This window comes from Ambystoma mexicanum, chromosome 3q (genome assembly GCF_040938575.1).
Source record: "Ambystoma mexicanum isolate Mex_15411 chromosome 3q, UKY_AmexF1_1, whole genome shotgun sequence".
NCBI classification, from domain to species: Eukaryota; Metazoa; Chordata; class Amphibia; order Caudata; family Ambystomatidae; genus Ambystoma; species Ambystoma mexicanum.
Window position 1 is genome coordinate 591,172,126 of NC_090926.1, and position 27,697 is coordinate 591,199,822.

The 27,697-nt window shown below is 49.7% G+C and overlaps 1 protein-coding gene across 9 annotated transcripts in view; it reads left to right on the top strand.

Moving 5' to 3' along the window:
• Nucleotides 1-27,697, top strand: part of EP300 (E1A binding protein p300) — a 744,806-nt gene that overhangs the window by 74,416 nt on the left and 642,693 nt on the right. For all 9 annotated transcript variants that reach the window (XM_069654423.1, XM_069654428.1, XM_069654427.1 and 6 more), the window contains exon 2: nt 1,366-1,994. In XM_069654423.1, coding sequence (XP_069510524.1) covers nt 1,366-1,994 — 629 coding nt within the window. The remainder of the gene's footprint in view (nt 1-1,365; nt 1,995-27,697) is intronic.

A 27,697-nucleotide genomic window follows, 5' to 3' on the forward strand; every position in this document is an offset into this window, starting at 1 on the left:
TTAAAATTGTTTCTGTATGTTCTGCCTCCTCCTTTTGATCATATGCCATTTAACTCATGGCATATGTTAACTATGTTGCAATGGAAACTGCTTTTCTAGTGTCCTTTACCCCAGAATGCAGGGTTAGCTAACTGCAGGAATTTTGTGAGAAATGAGGAAGGGGCAGTAAAGATTAGGAAGGCAGACAGGGCACTGACTACCTCAAGTGTGCAGTATTTGTATTTCAATGTGGAGATCAAGTTCCTTTCTTCTCACCAAGATGGAGTCCGAGTGCACACTGCACCCAAACAGATTTCTCAAATTCTGTCTTGAAGAGCAATGGACGTCATTCCTACAATCCCCTTTTTGGTCACTGGTTGTGCTACCCCAGGACAAAAACCTGAGGCCACTATCCCCTGCTGTTTCTCCACAAGGAAAATGAACCCCCACGAAGCGCTTAATGCCCATCTTGTCCTAGCAAAAGCAGCTATACTGGCATTTCAGAGGCATGCCCCTCAAGGGGACACCTGTAACACGCCAGGCTACGTGAGCTACTCCACATGCCTACTACAAACATTACTCCTTAAAATTCTGATCTAAGGCAGACGCCAAGGCTGTCCTTTGAATCATGTTTAGCACGTTCCTAATGCTTGTTATCCATCACCTTCCTCCACCCTCTAAAAGTGGGGTGCTTTGCAATCTCTCAGGTATGGAGTAAAGGCAGTGATGTAGGAGTAAGAAGTTACTTTGCAGTGCCGGTTGTCGCCTTGGTTTCCTGCAACTCCCACCTACCACTGGGTTTAATTATAACCCACTCTATTTATGCTGATGAAACTGGGGCCAGGAGCATGTGGGTGGAAGTTACATTCAGGTCTCGGCAACAGTTTTTATTTTATATCTAAATGCTGTTTTTCACCACTCTGGTGTTGATCCTTCCCGGGGATGACACAAGTTTTGAGGAAAGGGGCCTACGGACTTGGAGTACAGTATTAACTATAGCATGCAACTGTCAGTCTCCTGCCTGTTCTTTACTACCATCATACCCATCTCATGCTTCACCTGTGCTCCAACAGCATTAATACGTCATTTTTGCAATGGTTCTTCACCTTGTGGAATTTGTACCCTATTCCAGGTCTTCTGCTCCACCACAATGTTTTTGTAGCAAGAAACGCTGCTGTTTAAAAAATAAAATAAAAACGTTTGTTATGCTCCATTTGTGCTTCGCCTTACCACCTCGCTTATTACCCAGTTGCCTATTTGCCACTTTTGGTACCCAGTTTCACTTCTGCTACTACAACACAATCCCTTGTATCCCATGATTTTAGAGCTGCAAGTATAATCTTGTGAATTGTGAAGACTAAGCCCTTTTATTTTTCTTTGTTGCAGATTTTGGTTCTTTATTTGACCTGGAGCACGACCTGCCAGATGAGCTAATCAACTCCAATGAACTGGGCCTGACGAATGGTGGGGACCTGAGCCAGCTGCACACCAGTTTGGGCATGGCACAGGATGCAGCTTCCAAGCATAAACAGCTGTCGGAGCTACTTCGAGCTGGCAGCTCCACGAATATTAGCATGGGAATGGGTCCTGCAATGGGGGGGGCTCCCCAGCAGAATAGTCCTGGCATGGGCCTTCTCAACAGCATGGTGAAGAGCCCAATGTCCCAAGGGGGGCTCAACTCGCCGGGCATGGGGATAAGTGGTGGGTCCAGTCAAGGTGGGCAGGGCATGAGTGCTGTGCAAGCTGCAGGATTGATGTCTGGTGTCAACAGTCCAGGGAGTCAGTCAAGCATGGCCATGAACTCTAGTATGATGGGTGCAGGGAATGGACAAGGCGTGATGCAAGGACAGGTTCTGAACGGCTCCCTTGGTGCTGGCAGAGGACGTTCCAACATGCCCTACACAAATTCTGGCATGGGCAACACCGGTAATCTTCTGGCAGAGACACTGCAGCAAGGTTCACCCCAGATTGGCCAGACGGGACTCAGAGGCCCACAGCCCAGTGGCATGAGCAAGGTAAGGAAGAGGTTGTTTTTGTTTAGTCTTGTTACCATGTCCACCTTAAATTCGAGGAGACTAATGAAGCAATCAAGAAAGCATTTGGGCCCCAGGACTGGGACACCCAGTGTTGGTACATCACACTCCATTGAAAAGGGACACATGCCTGATCAGACAGCAGAGCCTCCACACTCTTCCAGAAACCGCATTACTACTGCTTTTATAGTGCAGAGAGAAGGGACTGATAGAAGGATGAAGGCAACATAGCCTATGTACAAACTGGAATGGCATTTGTATAGCCAATAGTGTGCATATTGGGAGAGTGGGACATAGAGTTGCAAGATTCTTTTACTTTAAAAAATAGTATTCATGCAGCTTGTTTAGCAGCAAGCAGATGACTCTGGAAGCCACAGGAAAAGGAAGGCATGAAAATCTTAGCTCTCTTGACCTCGTTGTTGGTTATAAACACCTGATGAGACGCATGTACTAAAGAGAATGTACAGGGAACTGCATGTCAGTTGCTCATTTCATCTATGAATGCCAGATATTGGGGTGGTTTTATATTCCATGTAAATGGTTTAGCCCCACTTGATTGCAGCACTGAGCACAACCCTTTTGTATTCTTCATGCTCAAGGCGTTTGGACCAGTTTCAGTGGAACACACCACACTTCACCTTCCCCTTTTTAATCTGAACAGAAGACTATTTAGCCCTTCTGAAGAATCCAAAAAATTCTTCGTACTGCTTTTTTTCGCAAGTGTATTTTATAGGATGCTAGTATTTGACTGTCAGTCCGAGGCATTTTCACCAAGATCTCTGATTACAACCCGAATATACTTCCATTCCACAAACCACCCCTTGCCCAAAATAGTGGATCTGGGGTGAAGAGCAGATTGACATCACACAATGTTACAAATACAACTGACGCGTAGCATCTGCAATAAATCTATTTCTAGATGGGTAGACTCTTATACCAAAGGGTAAGACAAAATGACAGTGATGGGTGGGCGCGGGGGAGATGGTGTGTGGAGATGGTCAGTATGAATAGTTTAGGAGGCTAGGGTTCAGGACCGAATTAAGCATCGCACCCCATACTTGTGTGTCGTGTCCCCTTTCCTCCATCCTTGTGGGCATCCTCTAACATGGGAACATTATCGAACTTTTGGGAGCGAAAAATTTAGCTTCCCCTTTAAATTTAGTATAGCGTGCTGGGTCGCAGCCCTGGGAACGCCCTGTCCTTTGGCGCCTCACCTCAGTCCCTTTTTCTGCACAGACTGTCAGACCTGGCAGCCAGTGCAGAGACTTGGCTTTCGCTTTTTTCCCGGTTCGTCTGATTTCACTTCAGTGCCTTGCCTTCCCCGGCGCATTTCGGCCGCAGGAGGATTCATGAGCTGTGCCTCATAAAACTGCTCGTTCCCGGCCTCAGAACCCTATGCACTCTGCCTTGAGTGCTAGGGGCTTGACCACCGCTGGGACTCATTCGGCCTGCAGCGCTCTCGGTCACAGGGCGGTGAAGAATAGTTTGTCACTGTGGAGGGAGATCTCCCTCCCCCCACCTTAAGGATTTAGTCTCCAGGGCCTCTTGTCAAGACCAGATAGGCCCTCTTTTCAGCACAGCTCCACAGCGTGGCGAATCTTTACCTGGGGTTCCTCCGATTCAGGTTCTTTCAGGCCTGAGGCCGTTAAGGCTATCAGCTCCCAAACCCAGGGGCTCTACCAGGCTGTACTTGGAAGGGCGATCAACTTAATCTTAAATCCTGTCCCTTTCCTCCATACTGCTTCGCGTCCCTTCCTAGGGACGGGAGACAACCTTTTTCACCAGAAAAACCTTCCCCTTTAAATTTAGAGGCGTGCGGAGGGGGCACCCTGCGAACATGCACTACCCTGTCTCCGCCCCCCCCCCCCCCGTGCCAGACCTCAGTCCCCTTTTCCGCATCGATGGGAACAGGCTGATTACACCAGTGCTCCTGGGTTTGGCCATGTAATAACACATGCTCTTCCCCGTATTCTGTCTTTTGTCATTCAGGTACTTGGTCCTCCGGCATCGCGCTCCTCCCCCGGCTAATGTCGACTTCAGCGGGCTTCAGCAGGTGTCCAGCCTGTGAGGGGCTCTTTCCTACGGCTGGGAAGGTTGTACCGCGTGCCACGCATTGACTCCACGCGGACTGAAGAACAGGCTGGTGGAAGCTCTTCGAAAGGTCGCCTCCAGAGAGATTGAGGCCCAAAGGAGGGCTGTTATTTTCCATCGCACCCCATAAGGGCGACTCCTTCCCTAGGAAATGCCTGACTGGGAGGAATCTCTCGTGTTCTGGTACCAGCACACATACACCGAGGCTAGTCCAGCTATCAGCCTCACGGCCGAGGGAGGGGGGGGTGTGTCTTCAGACCCTCCCGGGCACTGTGCTGAGGGATCGCAAGGTTCTTTTACCAGGTGTACATCCAATGGGCCACGCCATAGTACCGGCTCAATGTCTGAGGGGGTGCCGGCACGCAGCACTACATGCGACACCTCAGAGGGCAATACGCCTCCCAGGCCTACGCCTGAGGTGCAGGCTAGGCCGCTCGCGCCACCACCAAGAGTCTTGGAGGAGGCTGGGCCCAGGGAGCCAGGCACCACGACTTTGGCACATGGCATGACAAAATGGCTACCGTGCCAGACCACATGGCTGCTCGTCCGATGCCATTCCTAGGAACAGAGCAGGCCGGTGAATGAGTTTCAAGGTGGCACTGGTGTCAACCAGGTACATAGCCTACAGTTTATCCATCAGCAGCGCAGGGCAGGTTCTCCCTGCAACCCAGCCATTGTGCTGTGTGCTCCAGCAGCCCCCAGCCGCTCCGTCAATATCTCCTGCCACCTTCAGCCTCCGAAGGTGGGTTCTTCGAAAGGTTACTGACACTGATGCGTACCCCCAGATGGGCGCCATCCTGCGGGATGCAGTCAGGGACTTGCTCCCTCCAGGTCGCTCCACCAGCGCTCAGTCATTCCTCCCATGGCTTCGGCGCCACAGGCCCCAGCGCATCGCCCCACCCCCCTGCTGACTTCTTTGATTCTGGCTCCCCTGCCTCCCACAGTACAGGCGGTTCCACACCAGCCTCCGCAGCAGCCTCTGGTCTCCACACCGCAGCCAATGGCTCCCAGCACTCCTCCACGTCCACTCAGGTGGACACAGACGAGGAGGACCCTGACGCCGTCATCAACGAAGGCCTTCCACGACAAGTTTGCAGGTTTGGCAGAATATTTGGGCCTTCCTCTAACCGAGGTAGAGCAGCCCCAGGAGGGGGTCCTGGCAGAAGTCCTCACCCTAAGACCCTCTAACAAGACTGTTATCCTGATGCAGGAGTACGTTGTGGCTCTGGCCAAGAAGGGGTGGCTCGAGCCACACTCAACCCAACCTGTTAATCTGGGCCTCGAGGCCAAGTACAGACAGACAGATGGAAGGGGATACACTCTTGCTGTTGGTGCACCCTCTGCCTTGTTCTTAAATGATTGCTGCAGCGTCACTACTAGAAGCCTCAAATATGATCTCGCAAATGGTCTGGAGTAAACGTAAAGCACTGAAGACCTTGGGGTCCCGCCTGGTGGAATTATCCTGTTAAGAAAATTACCTTTTTGAATTCGCTGCCACAACCAGAAGCAACGATAATGCCTATATTGGAAATTAAAGGTGTGTTGGAGGGATACGGACATGGAGACGATTGGGCTTGACTGGAAGGGGCGATGCAGATGTTGAAAAAGGTGAACCAATTGGCACCTTTAAAAGAAAAAAAATAATCAGGTAACATTGAACATGTGGCTTTCAGAAATTGGTAGGAAATACCACAATATCCCTCAAGTTGGCAAACATTATTGCTTTACAAGACACTATGGCGGTGGGCTCCTTTAAACTATTGGGATTTTCAACATACTTTGAGCCAGCAACGCTTGGCGCAAAGGGACAGCCAAAACGAGGCCTTGCAGTGGCCATAGATTTAACCTGGGATTGCTCTCATTATGAAGTAGTGGTTGATTCACCGGATCTAATGGCTACTTCACATTGTTACCTCACAGCCCAAATTAATTCTCCTGTGTACATATTTTATGAAAGCCAAGGCAAGGCACACAATGACCCTACAGGCTGTTATGGATACCCTGTTAGGCAAATATGAGAATGTTAATGTAGTTGTGGCAGGAGACTTTAATGCAAATAGTGTGCCGTCTTGGCTGACAGTTAAAGGGAATGACCAAATCCTTGGGCGTACAAACCAGAAGGTGGTGGAACACCTTCATGACTGGGATGTTAGTGCTTGTATTCCAACAGAAGCACACTCAAACGATTTCTTCACCTGGAAAAGAGGAAACGGGATATCATGGATGGACTAAATCTTCCTCTCCCAGGAATTGAGTTGCATAAGTGGCTGCAGAACTACCGGAGACGATTTGGGAAGTGACCATCTACCCAATAACCTTAAGTTACTTCTGAAAGTTGAAAATCAACATCTTGTCCCTGCTCTGGCTTTCACTTTCGCAACGAGGTGTGGGAGAGTTATCAGATGGAAAGGGGAAGATCCAAGTAGGTTACCAATGTAAGGTGAAGTTAATTAGGAGGGTAACCTCAATAAAGAAAAATCAAGAGGTGGTAGGCACAATTGTAAAAAGACTACGCCAACCTTTGGGCTTTGATGCGAGGAACCGTGGGGGGAAAAACCTCCCTATGATAGGTAACTGCTACATTCCGGCACAGTTGTGGGATCAATACTCACAGCAGAAATGTGCTATATCGGAAAATGAGCCTAAATGGAACATAGAAGTAGAGGGGATACATATGAAAATGGTCTGCTCCTGGGAGGATGTCGCCTTATGGGCAATTCCTAAAGCTAATCCCTCTGGAGCGCCAGGACCGGACAACATCCTGCCTATTCTCATAAAGAAGAATGGGGAAATCTGGGCCCCTCCTTTATGACGGCTCTTGCAACATGTATGGGTAACACATGATGTGCCAGATACCTGGAAACAATCTTTAGTAGCCCCCATACACAAGAAGGGGGACAAACTAAATCCTTCAAACTACAGGCTCATCTCATTGCTGGACTCTTCCAGTAACATTTTCAGAACCTTGCTGTTGAGGGATCATAACACCCAAATTAACAAACGCAATCTCTTGTCGAACTGTCAATGGGCTTTCGAGCAGGGATAGGTACCCCTCTAAATTCTGTGGGCACAGTATACATGTTATGTTAAAGGTACTTATTTAGCACAGTCACCAATGGAATTGGTCCCCAGGCGCTCTGGCGTATCTGTAAACAAGAGGGTGGGTAGGGTTCGTTGGGTGGCACGTGGGTAGGAGAGCGAGAGAGATGGTGTGCTGTTGGTAGCTTCAGCTCGGTATACACCGGGTGCTGGGCTTTGGTGCAAGTTACGGATGTGGTGAGACCTTGTATGCTGGATGTGTTGATGCGGTGTGGTAAAGTGCATGCGGATTGATGGGAGAGAAATCGTTGCCCAAGTTTTATGTGGGTTTAGTATGCAGAGATTAGAGGCTTGGGTTAGTGGGGTCTCTATCTTGATTCTGATACTTTTGGTTCCGTTTGAGTTGCATCCTTGTGGGTGGGGTTGTTGCTGATTACTTATCGGGCGTCTCGCTGTGGTGTGTGATTGTGCGTCACGATCCAACTCTATTCTAGTGAGTATTGTGTGGGGTGATGGGTATGTCTGAACTTTCCCTTTGGGTGGGAACTGATGTTGGTACTAGCTATACTCTTATCTATTGCGACAGTGGTCTGTTTCAGCTTGGAATGGTTCAGGGTCAAGTGTGCTGTTGATGAGGCCTCCTAGTGCTTCCGTCTCGGTCAGCCTGTGTATTCAGTCGTTCGTTTCCTCCTATCATGTCTATCTCTTAATTAGTTCTTCGATTTTCCGTGGGGTGACTTCCTTAAGAGCTATTGTTTGGTTGTTGTTTGTGTGTGATGGCGCATCATCCTTCCCGGTGTATCTTGATGAGCATTGTGCACTGTGAATTCTTATTCTGTCTGTCACCCTCTGGTTTGGGGCTAGTGGATGGGAGTTCCCTATTCTCTAGCTATCTGCTGTTACTAGTTGTGTTGGGAATGGCTATGGTTTAGGGCCAGGGTGTTATCGATGAGTCTTCCTGGTGTTTCCGTCTTTGTCTTGCTATGTATTTGGTCTAAGGTCCTATTACGGCTGTCTCTTGGTTAATCGTTTGGTGTGTCGTGGAGTATTTTATTCATCTTTTCCCCGTCGATTGCTTGGTGTGGGTCAGGGTCTGTCTCTTCGTTCTTCAATGTTTTAGTTGTGTCCCCCTGTTGGCGGTCTTCTAGTTATGATGTGAAAAGCCAAGTTTTTGAGTAGTTTCCTGGATAGTAGGGGGTTTCTTGTGTTACGTATGTACTTTGGAAGGTCGTTCCAGGTTTCTGTGTTTGGTGAGAGGAGGAGGATCCAGCGAGTTTTCTTTTGTTGTAGCGTTTCGGTTCCAGGCCGATGTCATTGCTTGATCGGAGCGTTATTGTTGGTTTATGAAGATGCAGTGTCTCTCAAAAACTCGGCACCTTGATTGTGTACTGCTCTGTGCGTGATGCACATTGTTTTGAATTTTATTTGTTGTTTTATTGGTAGCCAATATAGTGTTTTTAGCACTGGTGTGGTATGTTTTCTTCGGGCTAGTTTCAGAAGCAGTCTGGCTGCCGCATTTTGTATGCGTTGTTTTTAGTAGTTCAGGCATATCTGTATACGCTGTTGGCGTAGTCTACTCTAGAAATGATGAGAGCGATGATGGTGGTGGTTTTGTTGGCGAACCGTAGGATCCTCTTTGCCGCTCGCAGGAGAAAGAAGCATTTCTTGAGTATGGCGTTTACTTGTGGCTCTAGGGTGAAATTATTGTCCATCAGGACCCCCAGGTTTTTTACAATCTGCGAAGGTGCCGGGGTTGTCCAAGTTCCCTTGGCCAAGGGATGAGGTGGTTTTCGCCTTCACTCTTTGTGACTATCATTGGTTCCGTTTGATTTTTGAGGCTGTCCATCCAGTTGAATATATCGCAGAGGCAGTTTTGTAGCGTTGAGTTTATTTCTAGGTTGTCTTATATTTTGGAGATAATTTGTGTATAGTCAGCGTAGTTGTAGCAGGTGAGGCCGTGACTTTTGATGATTTTGATTAGTAGATATAGGAAGATGTTGAATAGTAGCTGGGAGAAGGGTGATCCTTGTGGTACTCCACAGGTGGAACCTCAGGCTGGATTTGAAGGGTTTCATCCATACGGTTTCTGTTCTGTTTGTTAGGAAGGATTTTATCCATAGTAGGGCGGTATCTGTTATTCTGAGTTCTAATCTCTTTATGAGGGTGTCGTGATTAACTGTGTCAAATGCTGCATATAGGTCTAGAGGCAGAGCTGTTTGTGTTCATTTTTAGGTCCCATATTGAGAGGAGAGCTGATACCGTTTGTCTCATTGGTCTGAAGCCAACTTGTGCCTGGTCTAGTAGGCAGTGCTCTTCTATGAATTCTTGGGTCGTTTTGTAAATGTACGCTTTGAGCAGCTTGGCTGTCTACGGGATGTTGGAGATGGGTTTCTAATTGGCGAGGTCCTCTACGGTTCCAGCTGTATCTTTTGAGTAGTGGCCTGATGTATGCTGATTTGAAGGCTTGTGGCACTTTCCCAGTTGCATTTGAGAGGTTGAGGATGCTCCTGTGATATTCCATGGGTGTTCTTGTTTAATAATAGATTTGTATATGTCTGGGGGCAGGGGTCCTCGCGAGACCCTGAGTTATTGCTTTGGTGCACCAGTTTGACAAAGGTCTCTACTGATATTTCTGGAAAGCTTTAATTTATTCGGGTGTTCCTCCTGGGTGTGGGTCGTAGCAAGATTGGGTGGTCTGCTTTGTATGGCTTGTTGGATGCTGGTGATTTTGTTTTTGAAGTGGTCTGCAAGGTCATTGAATAGGTACGTAGATGAGTTGGTGTTGCATCCCAGTGGATTTTTAATTTATGATTTTGAAGAGTTCTTTTTGGGTGTATGGTGCTTCAAAGATTCGGTTGTCGTATTTTCTCTTCGCTTTTTTGTATTTCCCTTTTGTATGCACGATTGTGTTGCAGGAATTTCAGTTTATTCGCAGTGTCGTTTTAATGAGCAAACTCTGCAAATCAATTTTTGAAAACTAATTTATCCCTTGGAGTATCAACCTAAAAGCAGCTAGATTTGAGTGTCCTGTATAGTTGTAGAGAGGTCTACACCTAACTGTGCAATTTGAGTGGCCACAATCGACCTGACTAGTGACTTTGAAATGGCCAGCCGAGGGAGGCTGTGGCAAAAGTTGTCGGTTGGGTTGCCATTCCATCTAGTTAGGTTGCTAAGATGTTAATGTGGAGACAGAAATAAGAGTAAGCCTGGATAGGGGTGGGGCCGCGAATGCACCGAAAGACATTCTTGGGGCTGAGGCAGGGCTGTGTGGTGGCACCAACTCTCTACAACGTATATACTGCAGATCTGGAGGGAGTGTGGAAGGGAGGCATTACCAATCCAGTCAAGCTATATCCAACCAAGGTTAAAAAAGCTCTTAAAATAGGGTTGGGGGAAAACAGAAGATTAATCAGAGAATATTCCCTCTACAAAGAATACTCTAATTTGGGGTACAAAAGGGAGCATGTAGCTAAATATATACTTATCTTTCCGTGCTCCAGAAGAGCACTGTACCTTCGCTTCAGATTAAACCTGCTACCCACATTGGAAAGAGTGAATAGGTGGAAGATGTGGGGCAAGGCAACAGGAGCTGCAGATTGTGCTGGAAGGAGGGATGGATAAAAACCTTGACAAATCTGGTGATGGGTTGCGAGTCCCTGAGGCAAGAAAGGGAGGTACATTTTGACTTCAAAATAGGTAATGAAGCATGGTTGTGTAGCCTGATGGGTGGTCAATCGCAGAGCTTGATTTTGGTGTTATGCGATTTTTCTCTTTAAAGCACTAAAGAGGCTGAAAGAAGCTATCGTGGGTACATAGTTTGTACCATTAGTCCCAAACGCCCAATGTTGGTGTCCAACAGGCTTTCCTTTTGGCTAAATCTATTGTCTCTTGTATGATACACCGTTAAGTAGTACTAGTAGAATTGAAAATGTATTTGTTTTATTATTCACATCTTCTGTATTTTTGTGTACTAAATATTTTTGACCTGTATTGAGTTTTTTATAATTTTGTTTTGTGCTTTGTATCTTAACATATGGGAATATAAAACACAAAGTGCACCCAGCCCGTCGGGCCTGGGTTAAGTGTAGAGAGGTTTTAGAGGTTGTTACTCTAATGGAACGTATTCCAAGTGCAGTAGTGCCAGGCAGAGTGCAGAGGCCCGGAGGCAAATGTAGGACTGGCGGGGGAGCCAGGGACCTGTGAGGCTCTTATGCTGCACCAGGTGACCAGTCGGCGAAACTGTGTGCAGAGTTTAGGAGGATAAAGGAGGAGGGAAGCGGGAGAAGAGAAAAAGGAAATTAGCAGGGAAGAGGAAGGTCTTGAGTTTCTGGAACTTGAGGAGGTCCGGCTCTAGACCGATTGAGGCACAGAGGCTGTTCCAGAGGGAGGCACCTGCAGAGGATGGAGATCTAACCCCAAATCTGTTCGACGAAACTGCTCACCCGCAGAAAGTTGGAGCGGAGGGCTCTAGGAGAGGATTTAGGAAGAGACTGTTGTAGATGGTGAGGGCCCCACTAGGCCTTGGACATATCGAACTCTAATCTACAGCTTCTTAGGCGTATTTTCCCTTATTGCACCTATCCACATGGCTTCTTGGCCATCATCCTCTCTCGGGTAGACCACACAAACTGCCTCGATCTCGGCGTTCCAGCTAAGGAAACTCCACAAAGAATGCAAAACGCGGCAGCTTGCCTGCTCATTAACCCACCCCCCAGAGAACACATCAACCCTACGCTAAAAATCATCCATTGGCTTCCGATTGGTCGACGCACTATCTTTTTAAAGCCATCTGCATCTCACACTGTGCCATCCACAACACAGGTCTGGAATTCCTCCAACAAAATCCTGACCTACCAGCACTTGAGGAATCTGATCTTGCACAGCATATCGCCTCTGGATCCCACCTTACAACTCCTCCAGACTGGGCAGATCCACATTTTCCGCCCAAGCGCTGACCATCTGGTACTCCCTAGCATTACACATTCGCAACATGGAAAATCACCTGAAATTCGGAAAGGCCCTAAAAACCTGACTCTTCCCAACATCCTCCTGAACTTCTCCCCCTCACTAAATTACACTGCTGAACCCAACATTCCTATACAATTACAGCTCAGATGCTGGCAGCATTGGGAGCGGCTCACTTAAACTGCCCTCCCCATGCACAACAACACCCCTACCCAATAATTACTGAATGCAGCTAGCAACATTCGCTGTGGCACACTGCAATAAACTTTACTCATCCCCCAACCACAGGATGGATAACCTCTGCATTGACATCGGCTCATCTTGACAAACTACTGCCCCATGCACATCCTACCCGACAAATACACCATGGAAGCCAGCAGCATTCGCTGAGGCACACCGCAATCAACCTCACTTGCTGCTCAGACCATCACTCCAGAGAGACCATGAATAAAGAGACCAGATGCCCCCACCGGACAAAGGACGCTGCAACTGAACTACATTAAAGCATACGGTGCGTCCAAACATCCATGCATTGTAGAATGCAGCTACGGCTATGCCAATCCGCTCTAGCAGCGCACATAACTGGCCTCACTGAAACACCTGATGTACCTCAACACCTCTGCCACTAGCATACAGCAACTACCAACGAAAAGAAAATTCAGTATAGCTGGACACATGGAATCTTCAACAATAGCATTCGAGGGGATTGGGTCCTCCGACGTATTCCAGATCTATGACGGGTAATCCCCACAGCTGTGCTGCTTCGGAAAATTTTTGGCATCAGCGTCGATGACGTTGATATGCTGTCCTCGAGGGCCTCCGTTGAGCCGACGTCACTGTTATAAGTAGGATGCACGACGCCCGTAGCCACAGTTCAGTTTTTTCCGTGAACGTGTTCGCTTCGGAGAGCTCGGCTCGCCTCGGTTCTTCTGAGTTCTGTTCTTTCGGTTCTTCAAACCTGTTAGTTTGTGACGATTTCCATGATGTCTTCATCGTCTTCTACCCCACAGCCGGGTTTCAAGAAGTGTCGGGACTGCGTTTCCAAGATGTCACTGACGTACCCGCACAACGCCTGCCTCTAGAGCCTCGTTGAGCACCATGCCACGGACGATTGTGACGATTGCCAGTTAACTTCGAAGGCCTTGCTGGAGTGTATGAAGCTTTGTCGGTAAGGTGGCCAAGCCCCGGAAGTCGAAATCCACTGGGCTTTCGACTGACGATTTGAGGGTCGACTCTGCATCGTCGGCGTAAGTCTGGGGGGAGGGGCCTCGGTCCCGGAGTGGGTCCCGCCATTCCTCTGCCTCTTCGAGGCACTCACGGAAGCGGCGTCACCGGGCGCCTTCCCCTTCCTCGTCCGAGGACTCCACCCGTCGGCGGGTTGCTTATCCCAACAAGCATTCCACTCTGCGGAATGGGATTCATTTCGGCAGGAGATGTTGGTGATTTTTCAGTCACAGGGCTCCGTTCGGTCCGCGTCGTCGAAAGACGCTGGCCGTGACCGTGCTAGAGCCACCACTCGCAAGCCTTCGGGCTCAGGTGGTCGGCGCAATCATCGAGCACCTTCGAGTTCTCGATCGGCCAAGGTGGATCGCTCTAGACATGCCCGCTCCAGGTCCCGGTCCTCGACGCCCTTGAGACCGTCGGAGCCTGTGAGGTCTTTGAAGAAGACATCGACGCCTTCGGCACCGAGGTCATCGAGGGACTCTCTTGAGGCTCCGCCTCCTAGGAAGCCATCAGCGCCCAGCCTGTTGAAGGACACGCTCGGGGATCTGCCCTCGAGGACTGTGTTGAAGCCGTCGGCGCCACGCTTAACGCCGATTGCATCGACGCACTCGACTCCATTCGAGGCTGTTTTGTCAGAGGCACCCCGTCGCACGGTGGAACCCCCTAGAAAGGCTCTGGCCAAGTCGAAAAAAGGCCTGTCCCTTTTTCTGTGCCCCATTTCAGCCTCTGGATTATATTTCTGAGGTGGAAGAAGGGTCTGAGGAAGGTTTGGTTCCTGATGAGGTACCAGAGGAGATTTTGTCTGGTCATAGCCAGATTGAAGACCTGCGTCAGTCGCTGCACGACGCCAGTGGTCTGGACACCTCTCCGGAGGTTGAGTTTGGTAGGCCTGAGCCTGGCACGCATGCAGAGTCCTCGTACCGGCCCCTTATGTCGAGGGTATCGGAATACTTGGGGTGGTCTGCGCCACCAGTGGATTTTCTGCAGGATGACCTGACGGATATCCTTGACCAAGGTCCACCAACTGACCCGGTACTGCCATTCCATATGGCGTTGCAAAGAAGGGTGGCGGCGGCTTGGGCTGCTCCGGAGAGTCTCCCGGCAGTGTGCAAGTCTTTGTCGAAGAAATATCGTCCTGCCAGTAGCGACCCAAGCTACTTGACTACGCACCCCACTCCGGAGAGTTTGGTGTTGCAGGCAGCTACGGCCCCGGCAAAACAGGCGTTGTACCCTACCATCCCTCCTGAAAGGGGTGACAAACATTTTGATGGCTGGGCGAAGAAAGTTTTCTTCAGGGGGTATGGCTTTACAGGCGGCCAACTCTGTGTGTGTCATAGCACGTTTCACTCATACTCTGTGGAATTGTCTCGTTGGCAGCTGAACATATTCCCAAAGGGAAGGAACAGGATGGCGTTTTTTGCTCTTGTTCAGGATGGCAAGGATGCCATGTGTGAATCCATTGGGTCGGGACATGGTAGATTGCGGCAGCCGGTCCATGGCGGCGAGCACCGTAATGCGCAGATTTGCGTGGTTGCGGAAGTCGGGGTTTGCTCCTGATGTACAATCCCAGCTTCTCCACATGCCCTTTGATGGTGAACCTCTTTTGGCAGCAAGGCTGACGAGAGCCTTGAGAGGTTGCAGACCTCCAAAGCTGCAGCAAAATGGTTGAGCGCTGCAGTTCGCCAACCTCCGCCTTTTCGTCCCAGGGGACAGCAATGGAGGGGAGGTTCCTTTCGATATTACTCATCCTTTGGTAGATCGAGAGGAGCTGCAAATCAAAGGGGCCACCGTAGGAGTACCAGAGGTGGAAAGCAAGGTACTCGAGGTGCCAAGGCCGCTCGGGCAGTTGCCGCTTTACCCTCAGGCAATGCTGCAGCCGCTTCAGCTCAGTCATGAGGCCATGTCCCATGGTTCGCCGGGTGGGGGGGAGGGGAAGGCTGGCGCAGCATCTTGTAGAATAGCGTGCCATTACTTCAGATGTGTGGTTTCTTGAGATCATAGCCCACGGCTACTGTCTTCCTTTCCGGCAGAGGCCTTGCGACAATCCACTGGGGAATCTTTGAAGAATCCGGATCTGCTCCTTGCGCAGGAAATACAATCCCTGCTGGAGAAAGGCACCATGGAACTGGTGCCTGTAGCGGAGAGGAACAAGGGATGGTATTACCTTTTTATTTTTTAATCTCGAAGAAAGACGGAGGATTGAGACCATCCTGGACTTGAGTGGTTTGAACAAGCTCCTCAGGAAGGACAAGTTCAAGATGGTTACTCTCTCTCAAGTCTTCCAGGCCCTTCAACCTCAGGACTGGTTGGTGTCTCTCGACCTGAAGGACGCTTACTTTCATGTGCCGATGCATCACAAGTACCCGAGGTTCGCGGTTGGCAACTCGCACTTTCAGTTTTGGGTCCTGCCGTTCGGATTGACCTCCGCCCTGAGGGTTCTCATCAAGCTCATGGTGGTGGTGGTGTCAGCGTTTCTTAGGAATGGTGGCGGGGGATTCACGTCTACCCCCTACCCGGACGATTGATCAGGGCGCGCTCTCCCGAGCAAGTCTTGGATCATCTGTCCGTCACCTGTCACTCCCTTCACAACTTGGGCTTCTCCCTCAACTTAAAGAAGTCCCATTAGACGCCAACCCAGCGGCTCCAGTACATCGGAGCAGTGCTCAACACATCCCTGGGGCAGTGTTTCCCTCCCTGGGTGAGGGCTCATCACATTCATCAGATGGTGCACAAGTTTCAACATGCCCAGAGTCTCCCTACATTTTTGAGGTTCTTGAGGTTGCTCGGCCTCATGGCATCCGGCAGTCTTCTGGTGCCAGAGGCCAGGTTGCGGATGAGATCTCTGCAATGGGATCTCAAGATGCAGTGGTCAGTCCTCCGGCAGGATGTCGGACTCCATTCAGGTGTTGCCCTCGGTCACCCAGGACCTTCTGTGGTGGGCCGTTGACGGCAATCTGATGAAGGGTGCTCCATTTTGGCTGCCCTGGCCGAAGGTGACGATTGTGACCGACGCTTCCCTCACGGGATGGGGAGCTATGCCATCGAGTTGACAGCGGTCGTTGGTCTCCGTTGGAGACCAGACTCCATATCAATCTGTTGGAGCTGCGGGCCGTCGGGCTTGCCCTGAAGGCTTTTCTGCCGACTGCGAGGGAAATGTGTCCTGATTCTGATTGACAACACAGTGGCCATGCACTACATCAACAAAAGGGGGGGGGCAGGGTCACTTCCTCTGTGCAGGGAGGCGATGCAGCTCTGGTTCTGGGCCATTCAGCAGGAAATTTCGGTCTCGGCAGTTCATCTGGCCGGAGACCAACGAGACGGCGGACTCTCTTAGCAGGCAGAGCGCAATCTCACGAGTGGGAGCTGACTCGGGAGAATCTTCTGGAGATCTTCGCCCTTTGGGAGACCCCACAAGTGGATCTCTTTGCTTCCAGTGTCAACCGAGTGCGAAACGTTCTGCTCGCGGGAATTTCCTCCAAGAGGAGCCTTAGGGGACATGTTCATGGTGGAGGAGTCCTTTCCACTGCTGTACGCATTTCCTCCAGTCCCCGTCATCCCCCAAGTGCTGCAGAGGTTACAGAGGTTTGGTTCCCGTATGATCCTCATTGCTCCGGCATGGGTCTGGAGAATGTGGTACCCGGACCGTCTCGACTTGTCCATCTGACCTCCACGTCGTCTTCCCTACCGACGATCTGCTCTCACGGGAAGGAGGGGGAGGAGGGGGGGGTCAGGTTCTCCATCCAGAGGTCAGATCCTTCACGCGTGTCTTCTGAAAGGTTGAGGTATAAGGATTGGGACCTCCCTGAAGATGTGATGGAGGTGTTGCTTTCGGTCAGACGGCCTGCAACAAAGTCCCTGTACAGGTGCAGTTGGAGAAATTTCTGCGACTGGTGCAGGGTTAAGAATGTGGATCTTTTTTCACGTGACATTCCTGTGGTTAGTTTTTTTTTTTTTTTTTTGCTTTCCTTGGCCCACAAGGGCCTGCAAGTGGGTACCATTAAAGGTTACCTGGCGGTGTTGTCTATATTTTAGCGCTCGTCTGAGGAGTGTTCTTATTTCAAAATTCCTTTAATTTCTCAGTTTCTGAAAGGGCTCCCTAATGTGTTTCCTACCGTCACCTTTCCAGGTGCCCGGTTGGGATTTGAACCTTGTTCTAAAATTCCTAATGGGTGCTCCATTTGAGTCTTTAAATTCTTGTCCTTTGAGACTGTTAACCCTTCAAACTATATTTTTAGTTGCGGTTACTTCCGCTTGCAGAGTGAGTTAGTTGCAGGCACATTCTGTTAAGCCACCCTTCAGTGTTTCATAAGGACAGGGTTGTCCTTAGAGTCCGTCCTTCGTTTCTTCCGAAAGTTGTATCCGAATTTAATTTAAGCCAGAAGGTCATTCTTCTGGCATTCTATCCTTCACATCCTGGTAAGGACGAGGAGAGGCTCCATAGGTTGGATCCTAGGAGAGCTTTAAGTTTCTACTTTTCACGCAGGTCCCGGGTCAGAGTGGACGATCAGCTCTTTATTGCTTATGCTGGAAGGCGTTTGGGACAAGCTGTTACTAAGCAGACTTTGTCTAGATGGATTATCTTGGCAATTTCTGAATGTTACCACTTGGCGGGTCAGGACCCTCTGTTAGGCTTACGAGCCCATTCTACTAGAGGCATGGCTGCCTCTAATGCCCTGCAGAGGGGTGTTTCTATTCGTAACATCTGTGAAGCAGCCACTTGGGCTTCGGTCCATACTTTTGTTAGACACTACTCCCTAGATTTTATCCATGTTCAGGATATGGCCTTTAGCAAGGCGGTACTTTACTCTGCAATTTAATTGGGCATTCTAAATTTCTATATTCTAAATTCTTTTCCCTCCTCCATACATTGGTACTGCTTTGGGAGTCTGTCATAGATATGGAATACGTTGGAGGACCCAATCGCCTCGAAGAACAAGTTACTCTCAACTGATAACGTTCTTTTGATGGGGATGGTCTGACGTATTCCATATTGCTCCCTCCATACCTGCCCTGCTACAGAATTTCTTATGCGATTGCAGCTTACGTTTCCGCAAGGCTTTCTGTGGTCACACTGGCAGACGATTGGTGCCACACGTTCTGGGGGGGGGGGTGCTATAACTGAGGCTACTGGTGTCGTGCGTCCTACTTATAACATCCGGTGGCGTTAGCTCGACGGAGGCCCTTGAGGACAGCATATCGGCGTCATTGGAACAGGACGCAGACGCCGAAAATTTTCCAAAGCAGCACAGCTGTGGTGATTACCTGTCATGGATATGGAATAAGTCGTCGGACCATCCCATCGGACGTTACCAGGTAAGAATAACTTCCTCTATCCCAAACCACCAACATCTTCCACCCACGTGCCTGTACTTGGACTGCTTAGAGGGGCCTAGCCAGCCACTTAAGTCCTATGCTGGTGAAATGCACACTCTCATCTCTTGAACTAAACGCTTAGAACCTCCCACATTGACTGCGATCACTGCAATGTGCATTGAGACCATACAAATGGGGGGAAAGAGCGCTATATAAATAGCCGAAAACAATACTATGCCGAGGGATGTGAACTTGATCCTTGCAGCCACGGGAAGCCAGTGGAGGGATTTCAGCGCTGGAGAGATGTGATCCCTGGGCTTGAGGCCAAGGATAAGTCATGGGGTTCTGTTCTAAATACTTCTGAGAGTAGAAGTAGGAAGATTGAGACAAACTGTAGAGAACCAGGGCTCTGTAGACGGTGAGCCTCTGGGAGAAAGTGAGAAAAGGTCCTGAGGTGCAACTGGTAGTGGGACTTTTTAAGAGGTGTCCGAGATGTGAGAAGAGGAGGAGAGTGGAGTTTAATATGACCCCCAGATTTTTTGCCTGACTGACTGGTGGGTGAGGGTGGAGGACTAAGAGAGGCCGGCCATGTGAAACCAGGAGCAGGGGCCCCAATGAGGACAATCTGTCTTACCTGCATTATGGCAGAGATCATTAGCACTACATCAGGACTGAATTGCAGACAGTCTTGGATGAGTAAGAAAGGCTTGCAGAGAACATATCCTCAGGGGAGAATCTTTTTGGCAACCATGGCCGGAGATAACGGTAGTGATGGATGCCTCACTCACAGGGTGGGAAGCTCACGAGTTGACAATCAGCGGTCGTTGGTCTCCATCGGAGTCCAAACTCCACATCAACCTATTAGAGCTGAGTGCAATCAGACTAGCTCTGAATGCCTTTCTGCCCTCTGGGGAAAGAAATGTCCTGATAATGACTGACCACACGGTGGCCATGTACTACCTCAACAAAAGATGAGTAGGGTCACTACCACTGTGCAGAGAAGCAATGCAGCTCTGGTTCTGGGCGATACAGGAAGGGATCTCTCTATCGGCAGTTCATCTAGCCGGAGAGCAAAACAGAGCAGCGGAAGCTCTGAGCAGGCAGAACAGTCTCCCACGAGTGGGAACTCTCTCAGGAAGTCCTTCAAGAGATCTTTGCCCTTTGGGGAACCCCTCAAGTGGATCTGTTCGCGACCAGTGTGAACAGGCAGTGCGAACAGTAATGCTCAAGGGGAATTTCCTCAGAGGAGTTCTAGGAGACGCATTTGTGGTGGCCTGGGAATTTCCACTCCTGTACGAGTTTCCACCAGTCCCTGTTCAACCTCAAGTAATCGGGAGGTTGAGAAAGTTCAGGAAAACCATGATCGTAACTTCCCCGGATTGGGCCAGGAGGTGGTAGTACCCGGACCTTCTGGACATGTCCATCTGCCCTCCAATACGTCTTCCACAAAGAGGATTTTCTCTCGCAAGAGGAAGGTCATGTTCTCCATCCAGAGGGAAAGACACTCGACCTTCATGCATGGCTTCTGAGAGGCTGAGATACAAGGATTGGGACCTTCCGAATGACGTCATGGAGATTCTGCTTTTGGCCAGAAGGCCAGCAACTAAATCTCTGTACCGGTGTCGTTGGAACAAGTTCAGTAACTGGTGCAGAGATGGGAATGTGTACCCTTTTCAGTGTAATATTCCCACAATATTGTCTTTTCTGTTATACTTGACTAATCTAAAAGGGAGTGGGAGGAGGCCGACAGGCGAGGCCGACAGGCGAAGCCGTCGAGAGAAGGCCAAGGGAAAAGGCCTCCCCCCCCCCCCCTCCCTCTCCGCAGCTCCGCTGCGAGGGAGACTGCCAGCGATCCAGAAGTACGGCCCCAAACAGCATGAGAAGCCCTCATCCGCTCCCCGTCCACGGCCGCTACCCGCCCAGCACACATGGTCCGTGTGGGGGCCCGGCAGCAAGATGGTTGCCCTGGTTGCCTAGGTAACCAACATCAACATGCCCTTGCCCGGGAATACGGACGAAACGCCCGCGAAACCCAGCATCCTGAGCCAGGCCTCTCACTGGTGCACACAGCCTGCCAGCCCCTCCCCTCCTGCTTTAAAGGGAGTGGGAGGAGGCCGACAGGCGAAGCCGCCGGGAGAAGGCCAAGGGCAAAGGCCTTCCCCCCTCTCTGCAGCTCCCGCTGCTCGTCGGCACGGCTGGCCACATCACTAAAGGTAAGGCTGCAAGCATGAGCCTCAACGCTTTCACACACCACCTGATGCCACCCCTACCCGCTGCAAGGAACGCGCGATTTAGATCGCGCATAGCCCTGGCCCCTCACACCTCCCTCGCTCCGCATCTCCACACGCGGAACAAATGCCTGGGGGGGGAGAACATTCTGCCTTGCGCAACATCTGCCGATCCAGGCCACCATGCGCCACCCGCCTGCCCTCCGTCACATGCCTCCTGCGGCTACTGCAGCACCACAACGCCCTCCAGTAGCAACGCTACTAGCAGATGCTGCCCCCACCGATGGCCATAACCCACTCCAGGCTGGTGTCACACCACCTCTTGTCTCTACCATACCCACAGAGCAAGCGCTAGTTGACGTCTTTGCGCCCACTGTTATTGATGTGCCTGATGCCCCCACTGCTACCAAACTGCTTGCGCCTGATGCGCACACTGTTAGCACTGTGACTGTTGCCCCCACTGCTACCAAACTGCTTGCGCCTGATGCGCACACTGTTAGCACTGTGCCTGTTGGCCCCAAGCTTGTACATGGATCTGTACCTACCACTTCTCTGAAATGTGGCCTGGTCAATGCCCGATCTATCCCAGCCCATGCCCTGGATATTCATGACCTCATACTCAAAAACAAGACAGACCTCCTTATTATCACTGAAACCTGGCTGAATGAAACCTCGGGCCCAGCCCTCGCCATCCCAGATGCTTATACTATCCACAGGCAAGATAGACCCCTCACGAGGGGCGGCGGAGTAGCTCTCATCGCCAAAGAAAGCCTTGCTATTAGAAGAACAGAAGGCAACCTTGGCCACAAATGTGACTACCTCCCACTCAAAATCAATCTCTCCCCTAATATGACTTTGGCCCTCCACATCGTTTATCGCCCCCGGGGCCTATCACTAAATTCCATGAATCCCTTATTCACTCCCTCTCTGGCAACTTCAAAAAGACATCCAAAGTCCTACTCGCAGGTGACCTTAACCTTGGCCTTAATGAGCCCAACAACGTCCACGCAGCCACCTTGGAAAAAGCCCTATCCACCATAGGATTCATGCAAGCCATCTCCCTTCCCACGCACTCCAAAGGACGCTCACTGGATTGGTTTAGCCACCACAACGGCCCAGTACTTATTACTGAGAACTCACCCATACCGTGGTCTGACCATCACTACATCCAATTCAACATCGTTACCTCCAAAGAGCCCCCCTTGCCCACTATCCCCCTCCCTCCAGGGCTCTCCAGAAGCTCCCGTCAACTCACTGCAGAAAACATTACCCCACTCCTGAAAGTGCCCGCACTCCAGGCTCCCTTCTCGCAGGACCCAGAAACCCTTGCCAGATCCTTCAAGCTAGCAATCACCCAAGCAGTTGACGCTATTGCCCCCCTCACTCTCAGGAAAACTAAGAAAACCAAGCACACCAATGCCTGGTTCACCCAGGATCTGCTCCAAAGGCGTGTAAAGAAACGAGCCGCCCTTGCAGCCTGGAAAGCCAACCCCAATAATGCAACCAAACTAGCTTTCAAGACCATCTCCAAAGACTATGAACTAAGCATAGTCCATGCTAAAGCAAACTCCTTTAACACTAGGATAGCCAACGCCAAATCCGACACAAAGGAAATCTTCACCATTTTTAGGGAGCTGGAAACCCCTTACACCCCAACACCCACCCTCCTAAAGGATGAGAAATGGTGCAACGACATCCAATCGGCCATGCTTAACAAACTAAATGCCCTACAAACAAAAATCCAAGCTCACCAAAAGGCCCTTACTCTCCTAATTGCCACTCAGAATAGCAAACAGAATAAAGAGACCAAAATCAAATCCTCCCGGTATTCAACTTCAAGGACGTGACGGAATCTGAAGTCATTTCCCTCCTAAAAACCATTAAACCATTTAACTGTAAGGGCGACGCCTGCCCCTTTCAGCTTATTAAGGACTGCAGCGCGACACTTGCACCCTTCCTGACAGCATGCATCAATGCCGCCTTCCAGTCTGGCCATGTCCCATCTGACCTCAAGGAGGCCTGGGTACGACCGCTCCTCAAGAAGCCCTCCCTTGACCCTGCGGCACCAGGGGACTACAGGCCCATTACCACTGTCCGCTACCTGCTTAAAATTCTGGACAAAGCAGCCTACCGGCAAGTCCAGAAATTCCTTGAGGATCACCACCTTCTTGGCCTTCGGCAGTCTGGCTTCAGGCCACGACACGGCACCGAAACTGCCCTCCTCGATTTTAAAAAATCAAATGGACGACATCAGAGACGCTGGTAAACCAGCGCTCCTTCTGCTCCTTGATTTACCGGCCGCGTTTGACCCCGTGGACCACAATACTCTTTGCCATCACCTCTCCATCGCAGCAAACTTCTCCCCTAATGCATGTGCATGGATCACCTCGTTTCTACAGGAAAAGGCCATCAAAGTCTTCTCCGACTCAGCATGCTCTTCCCCTAGTCAGATCAAATGTGGGGTGCCTCAGGGCTCCTGCATTGCGCCCACCCTCTACAACCTATTTACTTGGCCCCTTTTCAACCTTCTTGACACCCTGGGTATCTCATATACCAACTACACTGATGACACCCAGGAGCTCATCCCCCTCACAGGTGACAGAGGCAGATAGGATCACCCTCAACTCCATCTACTGTACCATCCAAGCCTGGATGCCTGAAAATTGACTATGCCTAAACCGTGACAAAACTGAGCTTCTGCTCATTGGGTCACCTACCATCCTGGGCAACCTCAACAAGAACTATCGCTCCTTCACCATCGATAATATACCCATTGCCGTGTCCCATACAGTAAAAACTCTGGGTGTCTACCTAGACTCTAATCTCACCATGAATAGACAGATTAACGCCATTGCTTCCTCTTCAGCATACCACTCAAAACTGCTTAACGCAGTAAGACCCTTCCTAACGACACAGAACTGCCTTACTATCGCTAGAGCCACTATCGGCTCAAGACTGGACTACTGTAATGCTCTCCTCGGAGGCACCTCCAGCAAAAACATTGTCAAACTCCAACTTGTCCAGAACAATGCCCTTAGGGCTGCCACTGGATTCCCAAAAAAGGACCACATATCGGACCGAAGGAGACAGGTTCACTGGCTTCCTGTCAAACAGAGAATCATCTTTAAAATCCTCCATCACTCACAAATGCCTCCATGATCTGGCACCCCCCCTACCTTGCCCAGCGCATCGCCTTCCCCACTTCCACAAAGCCATCTAGGCTAGCCTACACCAACATGATCACCAAGCCCAAAACCTGCAGAGTGCATGCAGGGGGCTCCAGCTTCCCAGCCATCGCTGCCACCCACTGGAACGCACTACCTTCACACATTAGGGTAATCGACTCTCACCTGGCCTTCCGCAAGGCCATCAAAACCAGCCTGTTTGTCTGAAATGTCAGGCGCCGTATGCCCATCTGTACTCTGTAACCTAGCACATATGATGTAACCAAGTAACCGCATGTCCTAATGTACTCATGCCTACGTACACTTTCATGTAAACAGCACCTCAATGCCTTGGTGCTGTAGTGCGCTTTACAAATGTAATATAAATAAAATAAATAATCTGGGGCTCCATGTTGGCACGATAAAGGGCTATTTAGCAGCGCTATCTATTTTTAAGCGCTCCTCAAAGGAAGAATCTTACTCCTAAATATTTAGTACTAAAGTTCCTCACATGCATCCCATTTGAGCCTTTACATGCTTGTCTGTTAAGGCTCCTTACTTTAAAAAACATACTTTTAGTGGCAATTACATCAGCCCGCAAGTTAAGTGAGTTGCAGGCACTTTCTAGCGGGCCTCCTCACACCATCTTTTATAAAGATAAGTTTGAATGGATTGTGTCCTCCCAAGTATTCCTCATCTTACATATGGAGAACGCTCCGTGCCAAGATTACGAATCCAGGTACCCATAGAACCTGGATTCGCTCCAAGGGAATGGGCTCTGGATAACCTGGTCAGGGAAATTTGTTTACGCTTCCCCCTTTACCCCTCCCCCCAACTCCCTTACTCAACAAGATTAGATTATGCACAAGATGCAAAAAGAGCCAGTCACCATAATGGTGGCCCCCATGTGGGCCTGCCAACCCTGGTTCTCATCTGATGGAGATGTCCTCCCCTCCAATGAAACTGCCCTGCCTGTACAACATGTTGTCCCAGAACAGGGCAGACACACTGCACCCATGCCCACAAATTGTGAATTTAGCAGCCTGGCTCCTGAGGTCATAGAGTTCGAACACCTTCAACTCCCTCGGAGATGTATGGGCATACTCGGGGAAGCAAGAAAACCCAACACCCGATACTTCTATTCCAGTACTGCTATTCCAGTAAATGGAAACTCTTTATCTGGTGTAATGCCAAGGGCGTCAATCCCATTGACTGCTCTCCTACTCACATTGTATGGTACCTGACCCACTTACTGAATTCAGGCCTGATTTTTAATTCCCTAAAGGTTCGCCCAGCTGCTCTCTCAGCCTACACTACGTCACAGCAAAAGGTGTTGTGGTGGAAAATACCAGTTATTGAGGATTTTATGGTAGGGGTTCACAGGATTAACCCCCCCATTTCAAATCCATCTCCCGGATGGGACTTAAATGTGGTCTGATAAGACTCATGGGGTCCCCCTTTGAGCCGATGCACAAATAAAGTCTAAAAGACCTTACATAAATAACAGCATTCCTAGTGGCTATCACTTCTATTAGAAGGGTTAGTGAACTGCAGGCCCTTTCATTACTAGACCCTTTTGTTAATGTTCAGAGATGGTGGTTCTACGCACCCTCCCTCGATTTGCGCCTAAATTGATTTCCAAGTTTCACGTGAACCAATCAACAGAACTGCCCACTTTCTTCCAGAACCCCAGTAACCTGGCCGAAAGGAGCCTACACACGTTAGATGTGCGCAGGGCAGTCATGTTCTACCTTGAAAGGACAAAACCACAGAGGAAAACAAACCAATTTTTCGTTTCAGTGGTAGCTGGCAGAGAAGGGGATCCTGTCTCTAAGTCAGCCATCTCAAGGTGGATAGACACACTCTCTTGCTAAGAGAACTGCTCTTCAAGCCTAGAGCACATTCTACTTGCGGCACTGGGGCTTACATAGCATTCATTGAAAATGTTCCCCTAGAGTCCATTTGCAAAATGGCAACCTGGAGGTCTGTACACACCTTTTCAACACACTATTGCCTAGACACTCATTCTAGGTCTGATTCTCAGGAGGGACAAGCCTGCCAAAAAGTGGAACACAGAAGAGAACACAAACGCCATTTTAGAATCAAGTTTTGGCAAAAAATACCAACCGGAGAATTAATATTAATTAAATAAACCGGCGGTGTTCGAGGCTACTGTAAATAATTAAATAAAAATAGTAGCCTAAAACAGTGGGAAATCCCATAGGAAAATATTTGCGGTTGAATATATAGTATCCACTGCCACCAGCCCCCGGGGCAATTGAATTGCCCCAGCCAGTACGTCCACAATATGATGGTTTGTACTGGTTCTGGTCAGAATTTAAGACTAGTAAAGTCAATGGTGACTTTACATGCCCTGGGAGACAGTAGTCAGTCCCAGGGTATGGAGTCTATACTGGGGGGGTCACTATGACACCCCTGTTACTGCACTGAGGGTGCTTTGTAACACACATCACAAAAACACATGAAGCCCTATGGGGTAAAAGACCCCATAGCCCATTAAACACACCTAGATTCAAAAACACACTCAAATCATGTCCAAGTGTGAGGGTAAAACAGTCTCACTCTTGGCAGGAGAAAAAAATAAACCCCAAAAATCCAGCAAAGCTGCTGGGGGACTCACTATGTTAGGAAATTCAGCCTAAACAGAGAATTCTCCCTAACACCGCACATGCAGTTCTGGGAACCGAAATATGTGGGGGCATCCATCTTGTCCCCATCAATGCACTACAAGTCCAATCCCCAATGTTATCCTATGGGAGTGAGTGAGTCTCGTGCCACAAGCGCCAAGTCTGACTCCAAGTGGGTCTTTGGAGGGATGGAGAGGCCCTTGAGGGCCATGTAGGTGATCGTGGCCTGGCTCCAGCCCGTCATCTTGGAGGGCCTTGGACATGAGGGGCAGGAATCATGACAGACGTTTAGGGAAACCATATGTAGGTCAGCCATCAGCCAATCCCTGTTCGAATCCCTAAAATAAGACCTTTCAATGACTTTCCCATGAGTGTCAAACCGGGCTTCTCACACCACCATCTCAACCATCCCATTGAAACCAAATGTTTTAACTGAACCCCCTTGCCCACTCACCCATCTGTTCCATAAAATCTTAGCCATCCACCGCTGGGTTTCAAGAACACCCAGGATGATGGCTATTTCAGTCCCCCCCCCCCCCTTATTTGTGTAATGTCTGAGTGTCAAAGTGTGGGTCCTATTATCTTTTGCCAATTGTTTCGTGAAATTGTCCCCTCTTAAAAGCACCTGGTACTTGCTTGCAGTTTCATTCTGGACGGCTCTCCAACTTTTGCTACTTTATTCCTCCCCTTCGGCTGCAGGCGTGCCGATCTCAGTAGTTTTCTTCCCTGACGGTAGGGCTGCTTACCTATCCTCCAGACCCTTCTTTGGTCCAGAGGGGTGCCCCCCCCCCCCCATCAAGTCGGCCGTTTCCTCTTCCTTGGAGATCGTGTTTTGTTGCCCATGCCATTCAGATCGCATAGCGCACAGGAACGACCATCGATAGCAGGTCTTGTTGAGCGAAGCCAATTTGTAACCACTCGTAAGCGCTTTAGTTTTAGTGTTGCTTATGCCATGTCTTGGTATAGAGAGAATGGGGTGTCTCTAAATCTCACTGGTTCCTGTTTATGGGCTT